This window comes from Doryrhamphus excisus, chromosome 19 (genome assembly GCF_030265055.1).
Source record: "Doryrhamphus excisus isolate RoL2022-K1 chromosome 19, RoL_Dexc_1.0, whole genome shotgun sequence".
Taxonomy (NCBI): domain Eukaryota; kingdom Metazoa; phylum Chordata; class Actinopteri; order Syngnathiformes; family Syngnathidae; genus Doryrhamphus; species Doryrhamphus excisus.
The window spans coordinates 492,501-517,500 of record NC_080484.1 but is presented as its reverse complement, the minus strand read 5'-3'; the positions used below and the strand labels follow the sequence as shown (position 1 = coordinate 517,500).

The 25,000-nt window shown below is 40.9% G+C and overlaps 1 protein-coding gene across 6 annotated transcripts in view; it reads right to left on the bottom strand.

Annotated features, from left to right (window-relative positions):
- The window catches only part of birc6 (baculoviral IAP repeat containing 6), an 87,077-nt gene that overhangs the window by 29,648 nt on the left and 32,429 nt on the right, over nt 1-25,000 (bottom strand). For 3 of the 6 annotated variants that reach the window (XM_058057913.1, XM_058057914.1, XM_058057916.1), the window contains exons 31-60: nt 23,297-23,433; nt 23,050-23,187; nt 22,806-22,936; nt 22,413-22,544; nt 20,779-20,994; nt 20,496-20,679; nt 19,949-20,125; nt 18,541-18,674; nt 18,292-18,445; nt 18,091-18,207; nt 17,301-17,461; nt 17,071-17,197; nt 16,879-16,989; nt 15,908-16,166; nt 15,262-15,833; nt 13,736-13,911; nt 13,563-13,659; nt 11,259-11,453; nt 9,540-9,740; nt 9,187-9,466; nt 8,850-9,106; nt 7,632-7,740; nt 7,284-7,511; nt 5,176-6,013; nt 4,075-4,218; nt 2,522-2,651; nt 1,468-1,599; nt 1,230-1,388; nt 981-1,154; nt 1-202 (exon numbers count right to left, since the gene is read on the bottom strand). The exon at nt 1-202 is cut by the window's left edge and continues 416 nt beyond it. In XM_058057913.1, coding sequence (XP_057913896.1) covers nt 1-202; nt 981-1,154; nt 1,230-1,388; nt 1,468-1,599; nt 2,522-2,651; nt 4,075-4,218; nt 5,176-6,013; nt 7,284-7,511; nt 7,632-7,740; nt 8,850-9,106; nt 9,187-9,466; nt 9,540-9,740; nt 11,259-11,453; nt 13,563-13,659; nt 13,736-13,911; nt 15,262-15,833; nt 15,908-16,166; nt 16,879-16,989; nt 17,071-17,197; nt 17,301-17,461; nt 18,091-18,207; nt 18,292-18,445; nt 18,541-18,674; nt 19,949-20,125; nt 20,496-20,679; nt 20,779-20,994; nt 22,413-22,544; nt 22,806-22,936; nt 23,050-23,187; nt 23,297-23,433 — 6,072 coding nt within the window. The remainder of the gene's footprint in view (nt 203-980; nt 1,155-1,229; nt 1,389-1,467; nt 1,600-2,521; nt 2,652-4,074; nt 4,219-5,175; nt 6,014-7,283; nt 7,512-7,631; nt 7,741-8,849; nt 9,107-9,186; nt 9,467-9,539; nt 9,741-11,258; nt 11,454-13,562; nt 13,660-13,735; nt 13,912-15,261; nt 15,834-15,907; nt 16,167-16,878; nt 16,990-17,070; nt 17,198-17,300; nt 17,462-18,090; nt 18,208-18,291; nt 18,446-18,540; nt 18,675-19,948; nt 20,126-20,495; nt 20,680-20,778; nt 20,995-22,412; nt 22,545-22,805; nt 22,937-23,049; nt 23,188-23,296; nt 23,434-25,000) is intronic. The other 3 variants (XM_058057917.1, XM_058057919.1, XM_058057915.1) reach the window with 2 other exon arrangements.

Genomic DNA, 25,000 nt, shown 5'->3' with positions numbered 1-25,000 from the left:
ACCTGCTGAATGACATCGGGATACAGCATGGGGAGCCGCTCCGCAATCAGCGCCAAGCCGCCCATCCCGGCAAACACCTGCAGCGGTGATTGGATGGGGTGCGTCTCGAGCAGGGACTCATCCGTTGTGGCGTCCAGACAATCTTCGCCGGGCGTCATGGGCTCGTCTTCTGGGCAGCTGCTCAGCATGTCCGAGTGATCCACTGTGCAGAGAGAAAAAAACACAGAAGATAAATTTTTTATCTTTTTTAAAATATTTTTTTTATTTTAAAAATATTTTAATTAAAATAATAATAATTTTATAATAATTTACGATATTTTTTTTATTTTTTTAAACTTAAATTATATTATGGAAAGCAGGAAGTGAACAAATGTAAGAGTTAGTGATTGTAAAAGTACCAGATGGAGGGGTAGGATTTAATAAGCTTTGCTTCTTCCTACTCCTTTTGGACATGTGGAACTGGGAACTGATTATGGGATGCACTCAAAACCATTACCATTTTTTGCGGGTAATTTATTTTCCAAACTACTTGACCAAAACAGACATTCCGCCATCTTAGAAGGCAAGTTGTAACAATAATAAAAGAATAGAGAACAAGCTGAATAGGTGTAAGATATGCTAACACAATGCTTATTCAGCTACACAAAAAATAAACATGAACACAAAAGGTGTCCAGTGTTTACGAAACATAAAATGTTTAAAAATGTGAAAAAATGTGCGCCTTATATATAGTCTGGAAAATACGAAATGCATATTTAATCAATAGAAATTAGGCGTTTTGAAGCCTAAAAATGGATAAATGAGGTAAAATCCAAATAAGGCATTCAGACGACGCATTCAAAGACGAGGTGCCGCTATGTAGTATGGCAGCGGTTCCCAAAGTGGGGTAAGTCAATTTCCATATTAGAAATTCACTTATCACAGTCAGGTCCAGTACTAATGAACTGCAATAAGCGAGGCATCGAACACTTTGCCGTCACCTTTTTCAGTGCGGAGGCGTTTGAAGGAGTCAGTCTTGGAAAGGCCGGGGTCGGAAATGACCTTGGAGCCCAGTCTCACAGTGAGGTTGATGGACTGGTATCCCTGCGGCATCTTGCGCTCGTACAGTAGAGTCAGCAGCTGTGCCAGAGTCATCTCAGGTGGGAGGGGTTGACCTGCGGAGGGGAACGCAGGGGAACGTTTAAGAAGCGATAACGCAGCTCGTCATCGTAAGCGTGGCGGTGCACTACCTGGAAGTAGCTTGTGGTAAAAATGGAAGACAGGCACACTGATGGTTTTGGCAGATGGGTCGACAGATGACGTCGTCAACTTGTCACTCATCACCCGACCCCTTCTTGACGGGGGTCTGGGAGGAGTTGATAGAGCTCGCTTGGACTGGGACTTCAAACCTGAGGGAATAAGATTACAAGAGCAATGTGAATTTGACATTTGAGGAATAACGGAGGGGGTGAAACTGCCATCGAGTACCAGAGGCTACGACCACACTGTAGTTGTCCTGGAAGCCACTGTCAGCCTTCATCTTCTCCTTCTCCTCATGGTTCTTCTTCTCCTTGTCCTCCTTCTGCTCGCTGATCAGCTTGGCTGTAATACTGGGTGTGTCTGAATGGTCAAAGACAAACGTGAACGTTACTTCAAGGGAACTACTATGCTCCTTTTCGTGTGCTTGGTATTGACTTTGGACTCATGTAGAGCAGCTACACATGATGGCCAGCACACAAAGCTTTATTGTTCTTCCAGAATCTGCACCTATTCGATTTCGTGGTTCCCGGAGAAAGAGTCTGTTTTAATTTATTCCACCCACTCCACTGTGGTACAGGAGTTCATAACATACAAATCCGATCTGGAAGTAGAGACTCGGCATTCCGACGTTTCTCAAAAAAACGATGTTGGCAAATTAAAATTGATGTCTTTTGCTGGTAGGGAATCAGGAACTCTGGTAGGCGCGGTTGCTAAAATCTAAACAAGAGGACCAGAGCTTGGGGAAAAGGCAGAGAGCTTTGCTGGCTTACAGCCATGCCCATATAAGGAAGTCCGTCCCTTTGTGACATCACAAAGTGTGACTGAACGGTAGCTCATCCTTTGGCAGGAGCCTATCACAAGTTATTAGTGAACTTGTCAAACCATTGGGAATCGCAGGAGGTCATTCACGGTCATCGTGATATTTTTTTTTTTTTTTACGCTAAACTCATCACACAGCAACTTAACACACAAAGGTAGCTAGGAAACATACAAGTACAAATATGAGTTTGAAACCAAAAAAGGGCGATATTTTTATATATCGTGTGTGCCTGCCGGGGCACTGCAGTGATGTCAGCCTCCCTCTGAGCTCTGGGCTCCTCTGGCTCCAACTGGTGGACAGAGGCAGCATTGCGGCCATCCATCCTATGGCACTCAGTCATCTCTGAGCTGAATTACATGAATTTCATGTACCGCACCCAAACCCCCGTGGCCACTGAGTGGCGCAGCGATGGAACAGGACGCTTGGATCTCGTCAAGGTACCCAAAGCCAAAAGAAACATACCAGAGACGCGGTCCAGGACTTCAGCCAGAGTGGTGGAGATGGGTAAATGCAGCGTACGGTATTTGTGGCCGGCTCCGTACATGGGATGTTGAATCATGTGGCTGGTAGCATTGATGCGTCCTTTGTATAACTGAAACAAGAGCATATGGTTATGAATATCTGGGATATGATATGGTGATTGGATGATGGTGACCACAGATACCTGGGTTATGTTATTGTTATGTTATGTCAGCATTGAAAAACATGGCGGTATCTGTACATTTGGGTGTCTATTACCAGTGTTGGTAGGAAATAATATGATAATTCTTAACATATATATGTTTTCTGTAATAAAACACTGGGATCCCTGGGAAAAGGTTGCAGTACTGGCATGTCGCTACACCGCCCCCTTGTGGTCTCTGATGAATATAACTTGGATTATGTATGACTGGATATGCTCTCCTTAAATAATCTTTGTAAATGTTGTTAAATTCTGTCCTTATTCCCATAATACTTATTATTGCTGGAGTGTGTATTATATTACTGTATATGTAATAAGTATATTCTATATAAAGATTTAAACTTTCTGCTACTAAAATGACATTATTTTTGCTCATATTACTAAGACTTTATTCTCGTTAGAATACAAACCTTTTGTCTTGAAATTCTGACTTTATTCATGAAAATCTACATATTTTTAAAATTTCTGCTACTGCACTTTTTTTAAATTTTACAAATATTTCAACTTTTTCTGATACATTTTGTTTAATTCTGACTTTTTTGCCACAATATTTGATCTCATTCTCATAGCATAACATTTTCCGCAACCAAATTTTTGCATAAAAAGAAATATATTTTGATCACGTTGCTTTCCTCATACAATTATTATTATGAATTAAAAATAATTTAAAACAATTTTTTATTAATAATTTTTCATAATAATTTATAATACATTTTAATAATAATTAAAACAAATTAATTCAAAAACAAAAACAATTACTTAAACTATATTAGGAAAGCAGGAAGTGAACAAATGTTGCTCATATCACCGAGTACTTCGCTACAGGACAAAAAATAAAATAAAAAACCAATATAATAATAATAATAAAAAACAATTCAAAATAATAAATAAATAAATAAATAAAAAACTAAACAAAAATAAAAAATAAAACTATATTAGGAAAGCAGGAAGTGAACAAATGTAAGAGTTAGTGATTGTAAAAGTACCAGATGGAGGGGTAGGATTTAATAAGCTTTGCTTCTTCCTACTCCTTTTGGACATGTGGAACTGGGAACTGATTATGGGATGGACTCAATTGGAATCTGATGCATGTTCTAATGAAATTAAAACATTACCAAAGATTCAAACCTTCCAAAGTTTATAAGATATTGTTTTTAAATGATGTTTTGCGGCTCCAGTGAGCGAGGGGGTAAAATGGCTCTTTTGATAGTAAAGGTTGCCGACCCCCGTGCTGAGGTTACAAGTCCAAGTCAGCATATGCCAACAGCTTTGAAGCAAACAGGAAGCATTTTGACCAAATGCAGGCTTCCATCCACACGAGGAGGCAACGTACCGGGCAGGGAGACTGCAGGAAGACCGTGACCTTCTCATCCTCCAGCATGAGCTGCAGGAACAGCCTCCGTATGAAGCCGGAGATGTTTCCAGAGATGGGGACGTTGCCTCGCTGTGGCGCTGACTGAAAGAGCTCACACAGAACCTGAAGCAAAAAAAAAAAAAAACACAGAAATTCATATTTTGGGGAAAAATCATCAACACGTGGAAGAAACATGAGAGAATTTTATTTCTCGTGATTTTAGTAAATTGTATTGAAGTAAACAAAACAAAGACCCCTTTGGCGCTCATATTTTATGTTGACATAAGCGGGCCCTGCGCGGCGTTCAAGTGGTTAGCACGCAGACCTCACAGCTTGGAGACCAGAGTTCAATCCCACCCTCGGCCATCTCTGTGTGGAGTTTGCATGTTCTCCCCGTGCATGCGTGGGTTTTCTCCGGGTACTCCGGTTTCCTCCCACATTCCAAAAACATGCTAGGTTAATTAGCCACTCCAAATTGTCCATAGGTATGAATGTGAGTGTGAATGGTTGTTTGTCTATATGTGCCCTGGGATTGGCTGGCCATCGGTCCGGGGTGTACCCCGCCTCTCGCCCCAAGACAGCTGGGATAGGCTCCAGCACCCCCCGCGACCCTCGTGAGGATAAGCGGTAGAAAATGAATGAATGATCATTACTACTAACTACTAGTAGTAGTAGTAGTAGGCTAGTATTAGCCTGCTTTTGCCCTATTATATACAATTTGCAAGAGAGTTTTTTTGTTAAAAAAAAAATGAAAAAAAAAATTTTTTTGTTTAAAAAAAAAAAATCAATGAAAAAAAATCAATAAAAAATATCAAATTATTTAGGGGGGCTTCAGAAAATTTTAAAATAGGCCTAATGATGCCACTGGCCCTTAGAAGTAAAAAAAAAAAACATGCTAGGTTAATTAGCCACTCCAAATTGTCCATAGGTATGAATGTGAGTGTGAATGGTTGTTTGTCTATATGTGCCCTGGGATTGGCTGGCCACCAGTCCAGGGTGCCTTGAATGAATGAATGAATGAATGAATGAATGAATGAATGAATAAGCGGGCCCTATAGTAACGGAATGAAGGTGACTCACCTGCGCCATGAGCCGCTGGTTGTTGGGGTGACAGGAGATGCACTGAAGAAAGAAGGCCACGGTGGCGTTCTCTAGAGCCGTTCTTTGCTGTGTGGTGAGCCCTCCAGACGGCACAGAAGATGCCAGGGAAAAGCGGGAGCCCGAGGGCTGGGGCTGCGACGGGGCCGCCGGGGCCGCGGCGGAGGCGTGACACCCCGAGTTGGCGCTGGCACTGGAGTGGCACAGCAGGAAGAGCAGCGCCGTCCACAACGGGTTGACCTCCGGTCCCCCGAGCCAGTCCTTCATGGCGTGACTGTTGCCCACCTCTGTGAGGAAGTGCAGCACGGGGGCAGCTAGCTCGGCGGCGAGCGCCGTGCGGCTCTGAGCGGACGAGGAGCACGGCTGGTACTGGTGATTGCGCCTCTCGGCCAGAGCGGCGGGCAGCGGGAGGTCGGCGCCGGCGAGGAGGCCGACGCAGAACTGGGCGAGGCTGCGAACCAGCAAGGAAGGCAAACCCGAGTGCAGGAGCTGCTCGATGGCTCCCGGGGACTGGGAGGCCGCCGCCAAGGTGGTCAGCTGGGACTCCGACAGGTTCACCGGCGGTCTTGCGTGCTTGGAGTCATCTGTAAGTCCGCTGGCGGCGGTGGCGTTGTGCTGCTTTTTGCCGTCGTCGGTCATCGCCAGACGATGCTGCTGGGCCTGACAGTGACTGGCGCTGGGCGCCGTGACGATGCCCATCCAGGACATGAGAAGGGAGAAGTAGCGAGGATGGATGTGACACATGGAGCACAGGAGGCTATCCACTGCCTTCTTCAGCACAATGTTGCATGGCAGCGACATGGACCAGTTGTACAGCAGCCTAGCGCCAAACAAACAACAAACGGCAACATTGGCAATTAACTGGCAATCACGCAACGGAACACAATCATATGCCATAAAAAACTGCTGATAACCATGTAGAACAGGGGTGTCCAAACTTCTTCTAGCCGGGGTCACATACTGAAAAATGAAATTTGCCGTTTTTGTATTTTATCAGGAGGTACACTCCCCTCCAAAAAACAAAACCCGCAAGTTTAAAATATTGTGATTTATTCCCAACTTTAAAAAAAAAAAAAGTGTATTTTATTTTGGTTTCTTCTCATTTTAAGACTTTTCTTTAATATTTTATTACATTTTATATTTTAATTAATTTAATTAAAAATTTTATATATTATTATTTTTTCTTTTTTTTTTTATTAATTGAACTGCAGGCCGTTTTTTTGTTTTTTTTAATTATTAATTGGACTGCAGGCCGTTGTAGCTTACAACTTTCCTGACACAGAGCAAATCTGTTTAGCATGTAAGGCCATTTAGATCAACAATAATATAAAATAAAATAACGTAAAATAAAATAACAAATAAAATAAAATAATATTTCAACTCTAAGCTACTAAACTGACATTTTCCCTCATAATATTAGCAATTTTTTTTCCTCATTGGAATACAATCTGTGTTTAATATTTTGACTTTATTCCTGTAAAATGACAGTAAATGTTTACATTTCTGCTGTTGGGTTTATTTGTCCAACTATTTCAACTTTCTTTAGGTTATTATGATTTTTTTTTTATCCCATAATTTTTCACGTTACTCAAAATGTCATCTGCAACCTCATTTTAGAAAGTGAGGAAAATTATTCATAGTTTTCTATGTTTCTCATTATATTACTTTAGAATAAATACAATAAAAAGAAATTCTTTTTTCAATTTTTTTTGCAATTTTTCCCCCAACAATATTATTATATTAAAAAAAAATTTTTTTTATTATTGTTCTTGTAAAATTCTGACTTTTTTGTTCGGTTCCTTTTTTTTTTTTTAAATATATTTTGACTTTATTCTTGTAAAATTACTGCACATTTTATGCACAATTTCACAAAAGTAAAAGGTATGTGCAGCACTGTGGACACCCCTGATGCAGACAGCAATGGCAGGCTGTCATGTCAATAAGATAAATACGCCTATTTAGCTTAGCAACATCAAATAGACCTGTTGTGATGTTGCAGCATATAAAAATGAAATAAAATGACTTTTCGGGGCTTGTTATATTACTCCAGTAGCATCACAGTAAAATAAAAATAAAAACCCAATGCTGACTCGAATAGCTCTCTGTCCAGTAGAGTAGGAAGGTCGTAGTCGACGGGCAGCTCGTAGCTGTGCCACAAGATGGCTGCCACGCAGTGAAGATGGGACGGCGAGGGCATGAGGAGGCCGTACTCCCTCAACGACGCAGAAGAAGCGCGACCGGCGCCGGAGTAGCCCACTGGTATTTTCAGAGCCGCCACCCTTGAAGAGTCATGGACCCACTGGAGGAGAGCCTGGATCCTGGAGGCCAACATTTGGACAACGTGACCGTATTAGCGTGGTCTCCTTCGTCATTTGTGACAAATTCTGATCAACACCGAAGGACAGCATCGGTCCAAAGAAGCCACGTGCTTCACGTACCTGTCCTTGGTTCCGGAGTCCTGAGTGGTGCCCAGCTGGTACAGGATATCGATGGTGGAGTCTGACGAGAGGCCGTTGAGTCGGCCGAACAACAGGGGGCTGTTCAAATCTATGGAGGAAGAAAACCATGTGACAAGATTCCTTGAGAAATCTCGTACCCCGCCTCTCGCCCCAAGACAGCTGGGATAGGCTCCAGCACCCCCGCAACCCTCGTGAGGATAAGTGGTAGAAAATGAATGAATGATTATTACTACTATTACGAGTAGTAGTAGGCTAGTATTAGCCTGCTTTTGCCCTATTATATACAATTTTTTGTAAAAAAAAAAAAATCCATGAAAAAAATATCAATTAAAAATATCAAATTATTTAGGGGGGGGCTTAAGAACATTTTAAATTAGGCCTAATGAAGAAAAAAAAAACATGCTAGGTTAATTGGCGACTTCAAATTGTCCATAGGTATGAATGTGAGTGTGAATGGTTGTTTGTCTATATGTGCCCAGTGATTGACTGGCCACCAGTCCAGGGTGTACCCCGCCTCCCAAGACAGCTGGGATAGGCTCCAGCACCCCCTGTGAGGATAAGCGGTAGAAAATGAATGAACTAGTATTCAATACTAGTATTGCTAGTATTAGCCTGCTTTTGCCCTGTTATATAAAATTTGTCAGAGATTTTTTTTGGCAAAAAAAAAATAAAAAAAATAAAAAAAAAGTTAATAATTGAAAAAAAAAATCAATAAAAAAAATCTAATTATTTAGGGGGGGCTTAAGAACACTTTAAAATAGGCCTAATGACGCTACTAGTCCTTAAAAGCAAAAAATAAATAAAACTAAAACATGCTGGGTTAATTAGCCACAGGTATGACTGCCAGAAGACAGCTGGGATAGGCTCCAGCACCCCTGTGACCCTCGTGAGGATAAGCGGTAGAAAATTAATTATGATTATTACTACTTCTACTACTACTACTACTACTACTACTGCTAGTAGTAGTAGTAGGCTTGTATTAGCCTGCTTTTGCCCTATTAGATACAATTTGGCAGAGATTTTTTTTGTAAAAAAAATTACAAATAAATAAAAAAAAAATCTATAAAAAAATGAAATTTAGGGGGGCTTAAGAAGATTTAAAAATAGGCCTAATGACGCCACTGGCCTTTAGAAGTAAAACAAAACAACATGCTATGTTATTTGTCCATAGGTATGAAAGTGAGAGAAGGTCCTTACTTGCAGGGTCGGTGCCGGTGGCGGCACAGTTTCTCAGGAGAATGTCGATGAGTTTGAGACCAATACGTGTGGACTGCAGGCCGATCTTCACCAACACGGATTCGATGTTTGGCGAGTGCATGCCGCAGTAAGGTGACATGAGCAGCGCGGCGCATGTCTGCAGCAGGTTAGCGGTCGGCGCCGCCGCGCTGGCCATCATGGTCTCCAGGTCCCCGACGTGCGTCAGGCAATGGTGGAGGAGACGCAGCCATCCAATGCTGTAGAACGGGCCGGTAGAAAAAGATGACCAAGATGACCAACGTGATCAGCAGATAAAAAGGGATTCGTTTTGCGGTACCTGGTTTTGGAGACCTGGTCCTCAGAGGGCAGGAAGGGGTTGTTGACCGTTGCTGAAGAAGTGTTGCCAAACGCCGTGAGACCCAGGAGTTTGATTTGAGACAGACCCAGGGTGCTGGCGTCACGAGGCCGGTGCAGCCGCAGACATACGGCCGATGCCACCTCAGCCTTGACCAGTTGGATCTTGATGTACGTGAGGCCGCTGGTGATGACTGGCGTGGAGAGCGGCAACATGTTGACTCCGTCGGCACTGATCTCGACAGACACAGACGACGGGCAGGCTGGTCGGGGAGAAGAAAACGTCACAGGCGGGTTTTCACATTTCACAAGTGTTCGGTTCGGGCCCCTACTTACTAGCAAGAGAAGCAAGGTGCGGCTGAATGTGGAGCTCCTTCAGCAGCACGGCAGCCGGGAGGTGAATGGTGAGGTCACACCAAGCTTCCTCAGGAAGGAAGATGTAGGACCAGGCTGCAGAACGAGCACGGCGGTGAGGCGGGGTCGCTTGAAGGAGGACCTCTGCTGGTTGAGCGGTGGGGCTGCTGGATGTAATGGTACCTGAGAGAAGATGGATATGGTTTAAAACGGGGGTTGGGGGGGAGATTCCGGACCAAGAGGTGGAGGAGATGTGTTACACCCGCAAACGTAATACAAATCTGCAGCTTTGAATGTAATAATCCCGCAAAAAGAATACATTTCCCACAAATGTAATACATTTCCCACAAACTAATAAATAAAATTAATATAATATGTAATAAAATTTGCCCACTGCAAACGTAATACTGAACTTTTTTCATTTCATTACTTTTGTTATTATTACTTCATTTGATTATTTTATTTTTCAATTATTACATTTTGTAACGTACATGTACGTTTTAGTTACGTATCATATTGTATGTGTAATTTTGTGTGTGTATGGGGAAGAAATAATCAAAAGAAATAATAATAGTAATAATAATTTTACATTATAAATATAATTAATTTATAATTTATTTTTATTTATAATTATAATTAATTTATAATTTATTTTTATTTATAATTATAATTAATTTATAATTATATAATATAACAATTGCAATTATCACAATTATCTTTTTTAATTTAAAATGATAATTTAATAATTCCTTTCATGTATTCAAATGATACTCTTTGAATAATATTTTTTCCACAAAAAAAATGATAATTTAATAATTCAAGATTCCTTTAATGTATTCAAATGATACTCTTTGAATAATATTTTTTCCACAAAAAAAATTATAATTTAATAATTCAAGATTCCTTTAATGTATTCAAATGATACTCTTTGAATAATATTTTTTCCACAAAAAAAATGATAATTTAATAATTCAAGATTCCTTTAATGTATTCAAATGATACTCTTTGAATAATATTTTTTCCACAAAAAAAATGATAATTTAATAATTCAAGATTCCTTTAATGTATTCAAATGATACTCTTTGAATAATATTTTTTCCACAAAAAAAATGATAATTTAATAATTCAAGATTCCTTTAATGTATTCAATTGATACTCTTTGAATAATATTTTTTCCACAAAAAAATAAAATAAATGATAATTTAATAATTCAAGATTCCTTTAATGTATTCAAATGATACTCTTACTCTTAATAATCCTCCAAACCTGTCTCACTCTGTTGCAACGTCCCTTCCAGTGTGCAAGACCAACCACAGCGTTAAAGGGAACCTATTCAGCTAATTTTGGCCCCCTTTGGATTGAGTTGGGGACTCCTGTAGAGCAGCTACACACACTAACACCATCAAAATCCCTACATCTTCCAGAATCTGCACCCGTTCCAGTTGAATTTCCTCGCATTTCCAAAAAATCTGTTTTAATTTACTCCACTCAAAGGCCGCCTCTGGGCATGCCCATATAAGGAAGTCCGGCTCACTGTGTTGACACAGGGAGCCAGTGTTTAAAAAAAAAAACTCTCTGAAACAGAGTGTTCTTTCGTGGCTCAATGCCAAATGCACAAATCTCATTTACAGGTGACTGTAGGGGTGTTATTTCATGTCGAGAGGTTTCTAATAATGGTTCAGAGGGACCGCACTGACGCACCTAATGGGGCAAAGTTGTGGAGTCCTTCTGCATTGTCTGGCTCTGACGTCATCACCCGGGCTTTGAGGTTGCCGTCCGACGCCTTTCCGGGACCAGAGTCTAAGAACTTCATGATGGTGGACACCATGCTGCGTGCTGTGTTCACTATGGCTCTGGTGCTGGTCACCATGTTGTTACAAATCAGCTGCACGCCTCCTGATGAAGAGAGAAAGAAAGAAAGTTCTATGTGCGTGTGTGTCGGGAACCAGACTGGAGCGAGGTGATTATGGTGGATCCCCGTCGTAACGAAAAAGCAGAAGCAATGGAGACGCCCATAAAGATGTCAGTTTCAGACGCTCAAATCAATCAATCATCACACCGACTGTGTTGGTATCGATAAACGCTTACGAGCAAAACAATACTACAATACTGCAAGGCATGCTGGGTAACGTCCTGTTCTTGCGGCTTGTATATACTGTATTTTCTGGACTATAAGTCGCTCCGGAGTATAAGTCGCACAAGGCCAAAATGCATAATTAGGCAGAAAAAAACATACATAAGTCGCACTGGAGTATAAGTCGCATTTTTTGCGGGTTTATTTACCATATTTTCTGGACTATAAGTCACTCCGGAGTATAAGTCGCACAAGGCCAAAAATGCATCATTACAAAAAAATATACATAAGTCGCACTAGAGTATAAGTCGCACAAGGCCAAAAATGCATCATTACAAAAAAATATACATAAGTCGCACTAGAGTATAAGTCGCACAAGGCCAAAAATGCATCATTACAAAAAAATATACATAAGTCGCACAAGGCCAAAAATGCATAATTAGGCAGAAAAAAATACATAAATAAGTCGCACTGGAGTATAAGTCGCATTTTTTGCGGGTTTATTTACCATATTTTCTGGACTATAAGTCACTCCGGAGTATAAGTCGCACAAGGCCAAAAATGCATCATTACAAAAAAATATACATAAGTCGCACTAGAGTATAAGTCGCACAAGGCCAAAAATGCATCATTACAAAAAAATATACATAAGTCGCACAAGGCCAAAAATGCATAATTAGGCAGAAAAAAAACATACATAAGTCGCACTGGAGTATAAGTCGCATTTTTGCGGGTTTATTTACCATATTTTCTGGACTATAAGTCACTCCGGAGTATAAGTCGCACAAGGCCAAAAATACATCATTACAAAAAAATATACATAAGTCGCAGTAGAGTATAAGTCGCACAAGGCCAAAAATGCATCATTACAAAAAAATATACATAAGTCGCACTAGAGTATAAGTCGCACAAGGCCAAAAATGCATCATTACAAAAAAATATACATAAGTCGCACAAGGCCAAAAATGCATAATTAGGCAGAAAGAAAACATACATAAGTCGCACTGGAGATATGTCGCATTTTTTGCGGGTTTATTTACCATATTTTCTGGACTATAAGTCACTCCGGAGTATAAGTCGCACAAGGACAAAAATGCATCATTACAAAAAAATATACATAAGTCGCACTAGAGTATAAGTCGCACAAGGACAAAAATGCATCATTACAAAAAAATATACATAAGTCGCACTAGAGTATAAGTCGCACAAGGCCAAAAATGCATCATTAGAAAAAAATATACATAAGTCGCACAAGGCCAAAAATGCATAATTAGGCAGAAAAAAACATACATAAGTCGCACTGGAGTATAAGTCGCATTTTTGCGGGTTTATTTAACGTATTTTCTGGACTATAAGTCACTCCGGAGTATAAGTCGCACAAGGCCAAAAATGCATCATTACAAAAAAATATACATAAGTCGCACTAGAGTATAAGTCGCACAAGGCCAAAAATGCATAACTAGGCAGAAAGAAATACATAAATAAGTCGCACTGTAGTATAAGTCGCATTTTTTGCGGGTTTATTTACCGTGTTTTTTAAAAAAGAATAGAGAACAGGCTGAATAGGTGTAAGATATGCTAACACAATGCTTATTCAGCTACACAAAAAATAAACATGAACACAAAAGGTGTCCAGTGTTTATGGAACATAAACACTTTTTTCATTTATAAGTCGCTCTGGAGTATAAGTCGCAGGAACAGCCAACCAATGAAAATAAGTGCCACTTATTTACGGAAAAATACGGAAGTAAGATTGTAAAAATCAAGCGCGTCCTCAAACATTAGCACACGTTTAGAATCATCACCAGTTTTTTCCACCATAAAAAAAAGTTTAAATCCTGCGACTATGTGGGAATCCACAGTACACGGCACGTATATAACCCACATGAATATCAAATCATATGAAGTCACGGAGCAGTGTGTCCACCTACCCATGTCATGGAAGGCTTTGAGAGCCTCACTGGTATCCAACACACGGAGAATGAACCACAAAAGGGGCTCAGACAGCTGACATGTGGAAAGAGAGCCCTTCAAAATGGACACAAAAAAATGAAAAATATAAGCACATGTACCCGACCGGGACCAAACGCTGCGTCGTGTTCACCTGTCGCCCCATGTATCCACAGGCCATGTACGTGAGGATGGGCTGCAACATGACCTGCACGGACGTGGCCCTCTTGCTGAGCGTGGTGAGGATGGTGAAGAGCCCGTCGCCCACTGAAATGGCGTCCAGGCCCCCGTGAAAGTTTTCATGTTTCGTGAGGTGGAGACCACTAGCTCCTAAAGAACAAAGCATTTTTATGATTTTATAGTATTTGGTGGCTGCACGGCGGAGGAGTGGTTAGCGCGCAGACCTCACGGCTAGGAGACCCGAGTTCAATCCCACCCTCGGCCATCTCTATGTGTGGAGTTTGCGTGTTCTCCCCGTGCATGCGTGGGTTTTCTGCGGGTACTCCGGTTTCCTCCCACATTCCAAAAACATGCTAGGTTAATTAGCCACTCCAAATTGTCCATAGGTATGAATGTGAGTGTGAATGGTTGTTTGTCTATATGTGCCCTGGGATTGGCTGGCCACCAGTCCAGGGTGTATCTCGCCTGAAGACAGCTGGGATAGGCTCCAGCACGGACGGTAGAAAATGAATGAATGAATATTTGGGATGTAAGAGAGTATTTCTGTCACGGATTGATTGGCTTTCCATGGTTTTCTATGAGAACATTTGCTTTGGTTAGAGTCCGTTTTGGTTAGAGTCAGACCTTCTGGAACAGATTGATGACGTTAACCAAGGCACTACTGTATTTTTATTATGATTTTTATCATTATATTTGGGATGGGGGCTGCACGGCGGTCGTGTGGTTAGTGCGCAGACCTCACAGCTAGGAGGCACGGGTTCAATTCCATGCTAGGTTAACATGCTAGGTTAATTGGTGATTCCAAATTGTCCATAGGTATGAATGTGAGTGTGAATGGTTGTTTGTCTATATGTGCCCTGGGATTGGCTGGCCACCAGTCCAGGGTGTATCTCGCCTGAAGACAGCTGGGATAGGCTCCAGCACGGACGGTAGAAAATGAATGAATGAATGAATATTTGGTATGTAAGAGAGTATTTCTGTCAGGAGCAGCAGCTAGATATGTCACGGATTGATTGGCTTTCCATGGTTTTCTACGAGAACATTTGCTTTGGTTAGAGTCCATTTTGGTTAGAGTCAGACTTTCTGGAACCGATTGATGATGTTAACCAAGGCACTACTGTATTATTATGATTTTTATCATTATATTTAGGATGAAAGAGAGTATTTCTGTCATCCCGGTGGAACAGACTCCGTGGGTCCGTCCCGCTAGCTAAGTCATGTTGATATTTCTCCGGGTACTCCGGTTTCCTCCCACATTCCAAAAACACGCTAGGTTAATTAGCCACTCCAAATTGTCCATAGGTATGAATGTGAGTGTGAATGGTTGTTTGTCTATATGTGCCCTGGGATTGGCTGGCCACCAGTGCAGGGTGGCCCCAAGACAGCTGGGATAAGCGGTAGAAAATGAATGAATGAATAGTATTTGGTCATACTAGAATCGAAGCTATTTTTGTAGTCCCAATCCAAATAAGAAAATGGTGCGAGTCCAGATGATCTTACCGATGATCATGGCCATGGCGCTGCTGTTGCACTGACCTAGCGCAGACAAGATCTGACTCATGATCTGCTGATTGGCCAGTACCAGATCGGCCACTCCGGCGGACGGTCCCTGGCTGGACGCCGACCCCCCAGCCACAGTCTCTTTGCTGCCGCAGACTTTCTCTTCATCCGACACGCTGATGTCAACCGCGCCGCTGCCGGCCGCCGGTATCCGCCCGCTGAACTCCCTGTCCCCCGACAGAGGAAGCTGCACCAGCACGTTGACCAGCTTGAGGAGGTCGAACATGAGTTGGTCGCGTGTGGTTTCCCCGCAGACGGCTTTGGCATCTCCAGGACGAATGATGTTGGCGAAGAGGCCTCCAAAGCAGGCTCGAGCGCCCACAGAGCTGTCGGAGCCGCTGCGGGAGACGACTTTATCGGAGCAGGTGATGTAGTGGTGCACCAGGAAGGTGATGGACTCGATGACCGAGGAGATCGTGACCACAGACACCACTTCAAAGTTTTGCTCCAAAGTGAACTCCAACAGCTTCACTTGCGCATCCAGAGGGCCCTGACCCGACTGGAACGGACCTCTGAAATGTGGACGGGACACATGAGCCCCCCCCCCGAGAGCGACGCAGAAGCAGAATGACCGCACCGAGCATACCTTTCAGTCGACAGGATGTGCAGGAGCTTGAGGAGGAACTCGCTGAACATTTGTGGGCAGGTGGAGGAAAGGTGCACCTGCAAGCGACTCAGAAACTCATGCATGGCTTGAGTGGCAGTGGGTCCCACCTGGGAGCTGTGCTGGTTGGTCCCGCTGGTGTTGCTGCCCGACAGGAAGCGCACCAGGACGTGAACCAGCGTCAGGTCCGACACCATCTGCTGTGCGGTGCTTTCTGGAGAGTTCATCCCATTACTGGAGGCTGAAAGTTCACACAAGAACCATTAGCCACGTATACATTGACCCAAATATTCCATAATCAGTTCCCAGTTCCACATGTCCAAAAGGAGTAGGAAGAAGCAAAGCTTATTAAATCCTACCCCTCCATCTGGTACTTTTACAATCACTAACTCTTACATTTGTTCACTTCCTGCTTTCCTGATATAGTTTGTTTTTTTGTTATTAATGTTTTAAAAAAATATTTAAAAAATTATTATCAAAAATTGTTATAAATCTTTAAAAAATATATTTTTCAAAAAAATTAAAAATAAAAATAATTTAAAAAAAAAAATTTTTATTTTTACTACTTTTTACTACTTGTACTTTCCTGAGATCATATGTCTTAGTATTGCTTATGTCTATATATTAGGTAATACAATGTTAAATGAAACTATAGGGCTGTTATTTCATGTCTACAGAGCTCTAATAATGTTTAAAACACATTTTTAGAAGGTCATAAGCAGGTTTTCTATGCCGTACATACAAAAATATTGCTTTAATTAATATTGAATCCTACTTGGCGGGTCGGGTCTGGGACCAATTAACCATGATAAATGAGAATAAACGAAATAAATTGGTTTGATTCCAATTTATGGCAAATTGGCAATAAATTAGCTTTGTGAATGAATGCTAACTTTTGAACACGATGTACTTACAGAAGAGAACTATGCAGAAAAGCGTTGCGTAATACTGACCCTGCGAGGGCATGTTGGTCATGAGAGTCAGCGAATGCAGCACCAGGCACCATGTTCTCAGAGAGGTGTTTGGGTACCACGCCAGCACGGAGAGGAAACTGCTAATGGATGCTGGACACACCGAAAAACCACCGCCAGATTAGCTTTCAAGCACGTTCACGGGCTCTCGCGATGACGGCGAGCACTTCTGACCTTGGTTCAGTGGAATGGTGGGTACTCGGCTGGAGTTGAACAGGAAGATGTCCGACCCGTTGTCTTCACTGCCGCTGGAGCTCGTGTTGAGACTGAGCGTGATCCACAGCTGCAGCAGGGACTCCAACTGAGAGAAGACGTGTGGTTTGTTTGCACGACCGCATATCATCATCATCATCATCATCATCATCATCATCATCATACCAGAGAAGGATTTGGACAGCGCTTACCTGAACGTGGTGGACTTGCAGCATGGAGAAGAGCTTATTGAAGCAAGCACTCAGCATGGGGATGGAAGAGGGTTGGACTATGAGGGTGCTGCCGGGAGGAGATCCACCTCCATGGAGAGCCCTCAGCAGAGAGTCGTCTGTGCCGTTGGTGGTCTGGCAGACTGGGGGGGAAGGGGGGGCGGGGACACAGCAGTTATGTGATGATGCAACCCTCCACTCATGCATTATTTCACTTCTGAGCACTTTTAATCCATGAAACTGACCACAAGGTGGCAGAAGCGCATTTGATAAGAACTCGGCAGGGATCACGTGAACCGAAAAAAAAAAAAAATCACTATGTAGCACTTTTAGTGCAGGAGGAACTTTTGGTTCCTGATGTGATGTACATGCCTTCTGCAACAAAGCAGGCTAATACGAGCTAGTAGTAGTACTAATAATCATTCAATCATTTTCTACTGCTTATCCGCACGAGGGTCGCGGGGGTGCTGGAGCCTATCCCAGCTGTCTTGGGGCGAGAGGCGGGGTACACCCTGGACTGGTGGCCAGCCAATCACAGAGCACATATAGACAAACAACCATTCACACTCACATTCCTACCTATGGACAATTTGGAGTGGCTAATTAACCTAGCATGTTTTTGGAATGTGGGAGGAAACCGGAGTACCCGGAGAAAAGCCACGCATGCACGGGGAGAACATGCAAACTCCACACAGAGATGGGAACATCGCTATTGTAATGAATCATTTTGATGTCAACAAATGGGACGTGTCCCGTGTCCGTCAACGGGTACCTGTGGAGGAGCTGGAGGTAAGAGCCTGTAGAATGGAGTCAGCTTGGAAAGTCGCCATCATTTTCAGCATCAATTCAGCCTGCTGCTCCAAGCCCACCTCCAGACGAGCATCCAGTGCTGGGGGGGGGGGGGGGGAACAAACCAAATATTCCAGGATGGGAAAAGACTCGAACGTAGAAAAGGAAACTATCATCCGCTCACCTTGGGAAACCGAGACCGAAAGACTTTGCGGCCCGGGCTTCTCGACCGCGACGGGTGGTTTGGACACCGGAATACCGACCCCCCCAATGTATGGAGTGTAGCCGTATGTGCTATAATCAGAACCCCAGTAGTCATACCACGTGCTGCTTATTGGCTGTCAACAAACACAAGGATCACATGTTAGGAAGACGCTTTAGCCTGATTGTCGTCACGAAGACAATGAACATAAAAGCAATCATAAAAACATACCTTGAACACTTTGGCAGCAAGTGGATCCTTTTCCAAATCAATATCTAAAGGATCAATATCAACATCCATCAGGTCTTGTAGCAAGTCAAAGTCTATGTCTTTATCTTTTTCCAAAGATGACAGAGGTGGAGCCCCTTTGAATAACGAAAAAAGCTTCAATATTGCTAAGCACACACACCAGTAAATGATACAGGCAAGTGTATTTGACATGTTTTTATGTTTTCTATTCATACGCAGTGCTTAACTGCTTTTATTACACCACAGTCTGCACACTAGCCTTGTATTTTCTGATGAGGAATGCAAGTAAATGACGACAACATTTACAAATTGAAGGTGATGTACACAGAAATCAGGTTGCAGATTATTAATTCATAGTAATTCATAGTTTAGCACTGTTACTTGGTCCCAGTTACAGCATAGACAAACTGTTTACGAGCTTCGTAATACGTTTTTTAACATTATTAGAGCCCTCTAGACATGACATAACATCCCTATATTCACCTTTACATTCCTACTACCCAATATGGTAGACATTATGTCATTGTATGGTCATATCACCTTGTACTTAGGTACGTGACAAAAAAATAAATATACATAAAAATGTATAAAATTAAAAAATATATACAAAAAAATACAACAAAAAAATACATTCCTGCTACCCAATATGGTAGACATTATGTAATTGTATGGTCATATCACCTCGTACTTCGGTACGTGACAAAAAAATAAAAATAAATATACATAAAAATGTATAAAATAAAAAAATATATACAAAAAATACAACAACAAAAAATACATTCCTGCTACCCAATATGGTAGACATTATGTAATTGTATGGTCATATCACCTTGTACTTCAGTACGTGACAAAAAAATAAATATACATAAAAATGTATAAAATTAAAAAATATATATAATAAAAAATACAAAAATAAAATAAAACAAAAAAATCTACATTCCTACTACCCAATATGGTAATCATTATGTCATTGTATGGTCATATCACCTTGTACTTCGGTACGTGACAAAAAAATAAATAAATACATAAAAATGTATAAAATTAAAAAATATATACAAAAAAAAATAAAATAAAATAAAACAAAAAAAAAACATCTCTCACACCAAACCTCCCACACCGGAAAGCATTAACTGCAACATGAGTCTCATTTATGTCTACTGTATTGAGTAATGCAAGCGTAAAGGTGACTATAGGGGTGTTGATCATAGCCAGAGGGCTCTAATAATGTTTATTTATAAAGTCAAACAGGGTTTCTATGTTCCAACTCCAAAAATCTTAATCCGGAACCAGTTAAGTATGATAAATGATGGATTATGATGCAATGTTTATTTGCTACTTCAGGTGGTGTGTAACACCAGGCCGGTGCAGACCGCGCCGGTCCCAGTTGTACCTGCAATGATGTCGGGCACCAGGGCCTCGTCGATGCTCTCCACTAAAGGGATGGGTGTCGGCTGGGGCAAGGGATCGTCTGAATCCACACCAACCGAGGACGACGACGACGCCCCGGCCTCCTCGGCAGCAGCCACGTCATCCATAACATCGAGAGAACCTGGAGACAGGAGCTCACCTGGAACAGCCACATTTTGTGTTATTCTGGATTAGGGATCGACTGATATGTTGGGTTTTTTTTTTCAAGCCGATGCCGATTTTTTTTTTGACGATGGCTGATTTTGCTCGGGCTGATAATTGTGACCGATACTGCTTTTGCTCCCTCAATTTACATGAAAAAATGACAATAACAAATATTGCCATATTATCTGCCGATACCGATTCAAGTAAAGAACGCATATATCGGCCCAATATATCAGCCAGGTTGATCCTTATTCTGGATTAACCCCTGAAATGTACATCTTGGCTGCAGTGCCAATACACCTTAAATCTTTTTTTTTTAATGTCAAACAATTTGAAATGCAGCATAAGCACACCAAACAACACACCTGCCAGGATGTCCTGTAGCATGCAAGTGAGGGAATACTGAGCCCAGGCGCCCCCCCAGGAGATATCCCCTCGATTGAAGTCTGTCCCCACAAGCAGGAGGAGCAGGCGCTCCAACTGCTGCTCAGACACCACCTCGGACAGGTGGATTGTGGGTCTTGTGGCGTTGGCGATCCTTGCGAGGACCTGCGGCGTGCATTCGTGAAAGATAAAAGGATGAAAAAAAAAAAATCGAAGTCATTGTGTATCTTTCGCCAATAAAGACAACCTGGAAACGAGTCGTACCTTGCAGACAAACAGCAACAGGTCGGCGTGACATGTGAAGTCCATGGATAGGAGAAACAGGGCGAGCTTCTGCACCACGGAGATGCAGCGTTCGTGGGACAACGTAAAAGGCAGCGGCTCGACCTCTGGTGTTTCTTTGGCTGTTGCAGACTCCGTGTCCAACGTGGAGCGGGGCCACTCGGCCGTCCGCCGCAGACGGATGAGGTCTTTAAAGTGCTTGGCGGCGGGAGAGATTGGGCGTCAAATAGGAAAAAAATACTTTAAGACATTCACAATTGAAGTTCAATTCCAGTCCTTCTTCGCCCTGTAAATTAGGCGGCTTCACTAATCAAAATTTGGTCAAAAAAAAAATATATATATACAATATATATAATATATATTAATATGTATATATATACATATACACACGTACACACACATATATATACATATATATACATACATATATACACACATACATATGTATATACATATATACATATACACACATACATATGTATATACATATATACATATACACACATACATATGTATATACATATATACATACATATACACATACATACACACACATACATATGTATATACATACATACATACATATACACATACATACGTATACACATACATATGTATATACATACATACATACATATACACATACATACGTATACACATACATATGTATATACATACATACGTATACACATACATATACACATACATATGTATATACATATACACATACATACACACATACATATGTATATACATACATACATACATATACATACATACACACATACATATGTATCTACATACACACATACATATGTATATACATACACACATACATATGTATATACATACACACATACATATGTATATACATACACACATACATATGTATATACACACATACATATATGTATATACACACATACATATATATATATATACACATACATATATATATATACACATACATATATATATATACACATACATATATATATACACATACATATATATATATACACATACATATATATATATACACATACATATATATATATACACATACATATATATATATATATATACACATACATATATATATATATATACACATACATATATATATATATATACACATACATATATATATATATACACATACATATATATATACACACATACATATATATATATATATATACACATACATATATATACACATACATATATATATATATATACACATACATACATACACATATATATACACATACATACATACACATACATACATACACATATATATACACATACATACACATATATATACATATACATACACATATATATACATATACATATATTATTTTTTTAAACATCACTAGAGGCTACTCAGTAGTTCTCTACTCAGCCTCTAATTTATTTCTTCTAAACTTCATTCATTCAGACTAATTATTATTTGGACTAATAATAGATTGTATGCTACCATGCTCTACCACACAACGCTATGTAATGTAGTCATGTTAAAAAGAACATACGAGGGATTACTGCACATGCGGCATCATCTCAGGACATCAAGCGGGACAGAAAGAAAACGGCAGGAACCGGTCGCCTACCTTGGATGTCGCCTGCTTGAGCTTGGCCTGTTCCACCAGTAATTTGTAGGAGGAACCTTTGTTGCTTTGGATCTTTTCCTTCTCAATCTGCTCCACTAAAGCTTTTTGTTTCGCTTTCAATAGATTTAGCTGCTGCAAGAAAAAGGCCATCATGAATATGTATCACTTCTGCAGAAGAATCACCAAGAATGACTTTTGGCCGCTCAATACGAGCAGGCTTCATGAGTTCGTGCTAAAAGACTAGATAGGACACTGGAGTAAGACCACCACGGTGGACCAGGACTTTGAGGGGTTGTCAACATAAATGGCTTCCACTGCAAAGGTGACTATAAATGCAGAGAAATGACGAATCCCAGAGCTCCGACGCCTCAGAAAGGACTGCCACACGTGTACCTGCTTGTGGTGGACCAGCTGCTTGCGGATCTTGCGGGAGTAGAGTCTGTCAAGGCTGCTGCTGCTGCCTTTGGCTGACCTGCTGGTGTTCTGAGATTGAAGGCTGTTGTTTATAAAGCTCCACTGAATACCTGCGTGAAAGGGAAAAAAAACCACCATTTTCCAACAGTTGCTCAGGAAGTTCTCAAAAATAGAGAAAAACACCAAGACCATGAAATAACGGCACTTGGAAGTGCTCATGTACCTGTAGAACTTCTTTCCCTCTCCTTCCCTCCGAGGTGCTTCTTCCCACCTGAAGCTTCATCTTCTGTACTTGTGACATAATCCAATAGTCTGGAAACCAGCATCACCACCCAGCTGATCATTGGGATATCCAGAACGCCTGCAAAAAAAAAACCACACACAGTCAGACTAACTCTCACACAGCGATCCCAAACAAGACCTGAGACCCTTTCTTAGGTACTTGGAAACCAGTCTGATTGCTGAAGTACCTTCTGTCCTGTGCAGAGCAGCAGCTTGTGGTTGCTGCAAGGGAGACAACAAACTGTCCAGGAGGTTGAGGAGACCCTCCAACACACCGCTGTTGCTCAGGGATCTTTGGCCCAGGCAGGAGAGGAGCATAAACACTCTGGGATGGAGACAGATGGGAAGAAAACATCATGAAACAGACGCCTTCATGATAACAAAGGAGTTTTATTTATTGATATCCATTTGTTTCTACACCGTGTTATCAGTGACTATAGGGGTGCTATTTCATGTCTAAAGGTCTCTAATAATGTTAACAACCACATTTAGAAGGTGGTAAACATGTTTTCTATGCTCCAACTTGCATATATTCTCTTATGTCTACTACACCGTGTTATCAGTGACTATAGGGGTGCTATTTCATGTCTAAAGGTCTCTAATAATGTTAACAACCACATTTAGAAGGTGGTAAACATGTTTTCTATGCTCCAACTTGCATATATTCTCTTATGTCTACTACACCGTGTTATCAGTGACTATAGGGGTGCTATTTCATGTCTAAAGGTCTCTAATAATGTTAACAACCACATTTAGAAGGTGGTAAACATGTTTTCTATGCTCCAACTTGCATATATTCTCTTATGTCTACTACACCGTGTTATCAGTGACTATAGGGGTGCTATTTCATGTCTAAAGGTCTCTAATAATGTTAACAACCACATTTAGAAGGTGGTAAACATGTTTTCTATGCTCCAACTTGCATATATTCTCTTATGTCTACTACACCGTGTTATCAGTGACTATAGGGATGCTATTTCATGTCTAAAGGTCTCTAATAATGTTAACAACCACATTTAGAAGGTGGTAAACATGTTTTCTATGCTCTAACTTGCATATATTCTCTTATGTCTACTACACCGTGTTATCAGTGACTATAGGGGTGCTATTTCATGTCTAAAGGTCTCTAATAATGTTAACAACCACATTTAGAAGGTGGTAAACATGTTTTCTATGCTCCAACTTGCATATATTCTCTTATGTCTACTACACCGTGTTATCAGTGACTATAGGGGTGCTATTTCATGTCTAAAGGTCTCTAATAATGTTAACAACCACATTTGGAAGGTGGTAAACATGTTTTCTATGCTCCAACTTGCATATATTCTCTTATGTCTACTACACCGTGTTATCAGTCATTATAGGGGTGCTATTTCATGTCTAAAGGTCTCTAATAATGTTAACAACCACATTTAGAAGGTGGTAAACATGTTTTCTATGCTCTAACTTGCATATATTCTCTTATGTCTACTACACCGTGTTATCAGTGACTATAGGGGTGCTATTTCATGTCTAAAGGTCTCTAATAATGTTAACAACCACATTTAGAAGGTGGTAAACATGTTTTCTATGCTCTAACTTGCATATATTCTCTTATGTCTACTACACCGTGTTATCAGTGACTATAGGGGTGCTATTTCATGTCTAAAGGTCTCTAATGATGTTAACCACATTTAGAAGGTGGTAAACATGTTTTCTATGCTCCAACTTGCATATATTCTCTTATGTCTACTACACCGTGTTATCAGTCATTATAGGGGTGCTATTTTATGTGTAAAGGTCTCTAATAATGTTAACAACCACATTTAGAATGTGGTAAACATGTTTTCTATGCTCCAACTTGCATATATTCTCTTATGTCTACTACTCCGTGTTATCAGTGACTATAGGGG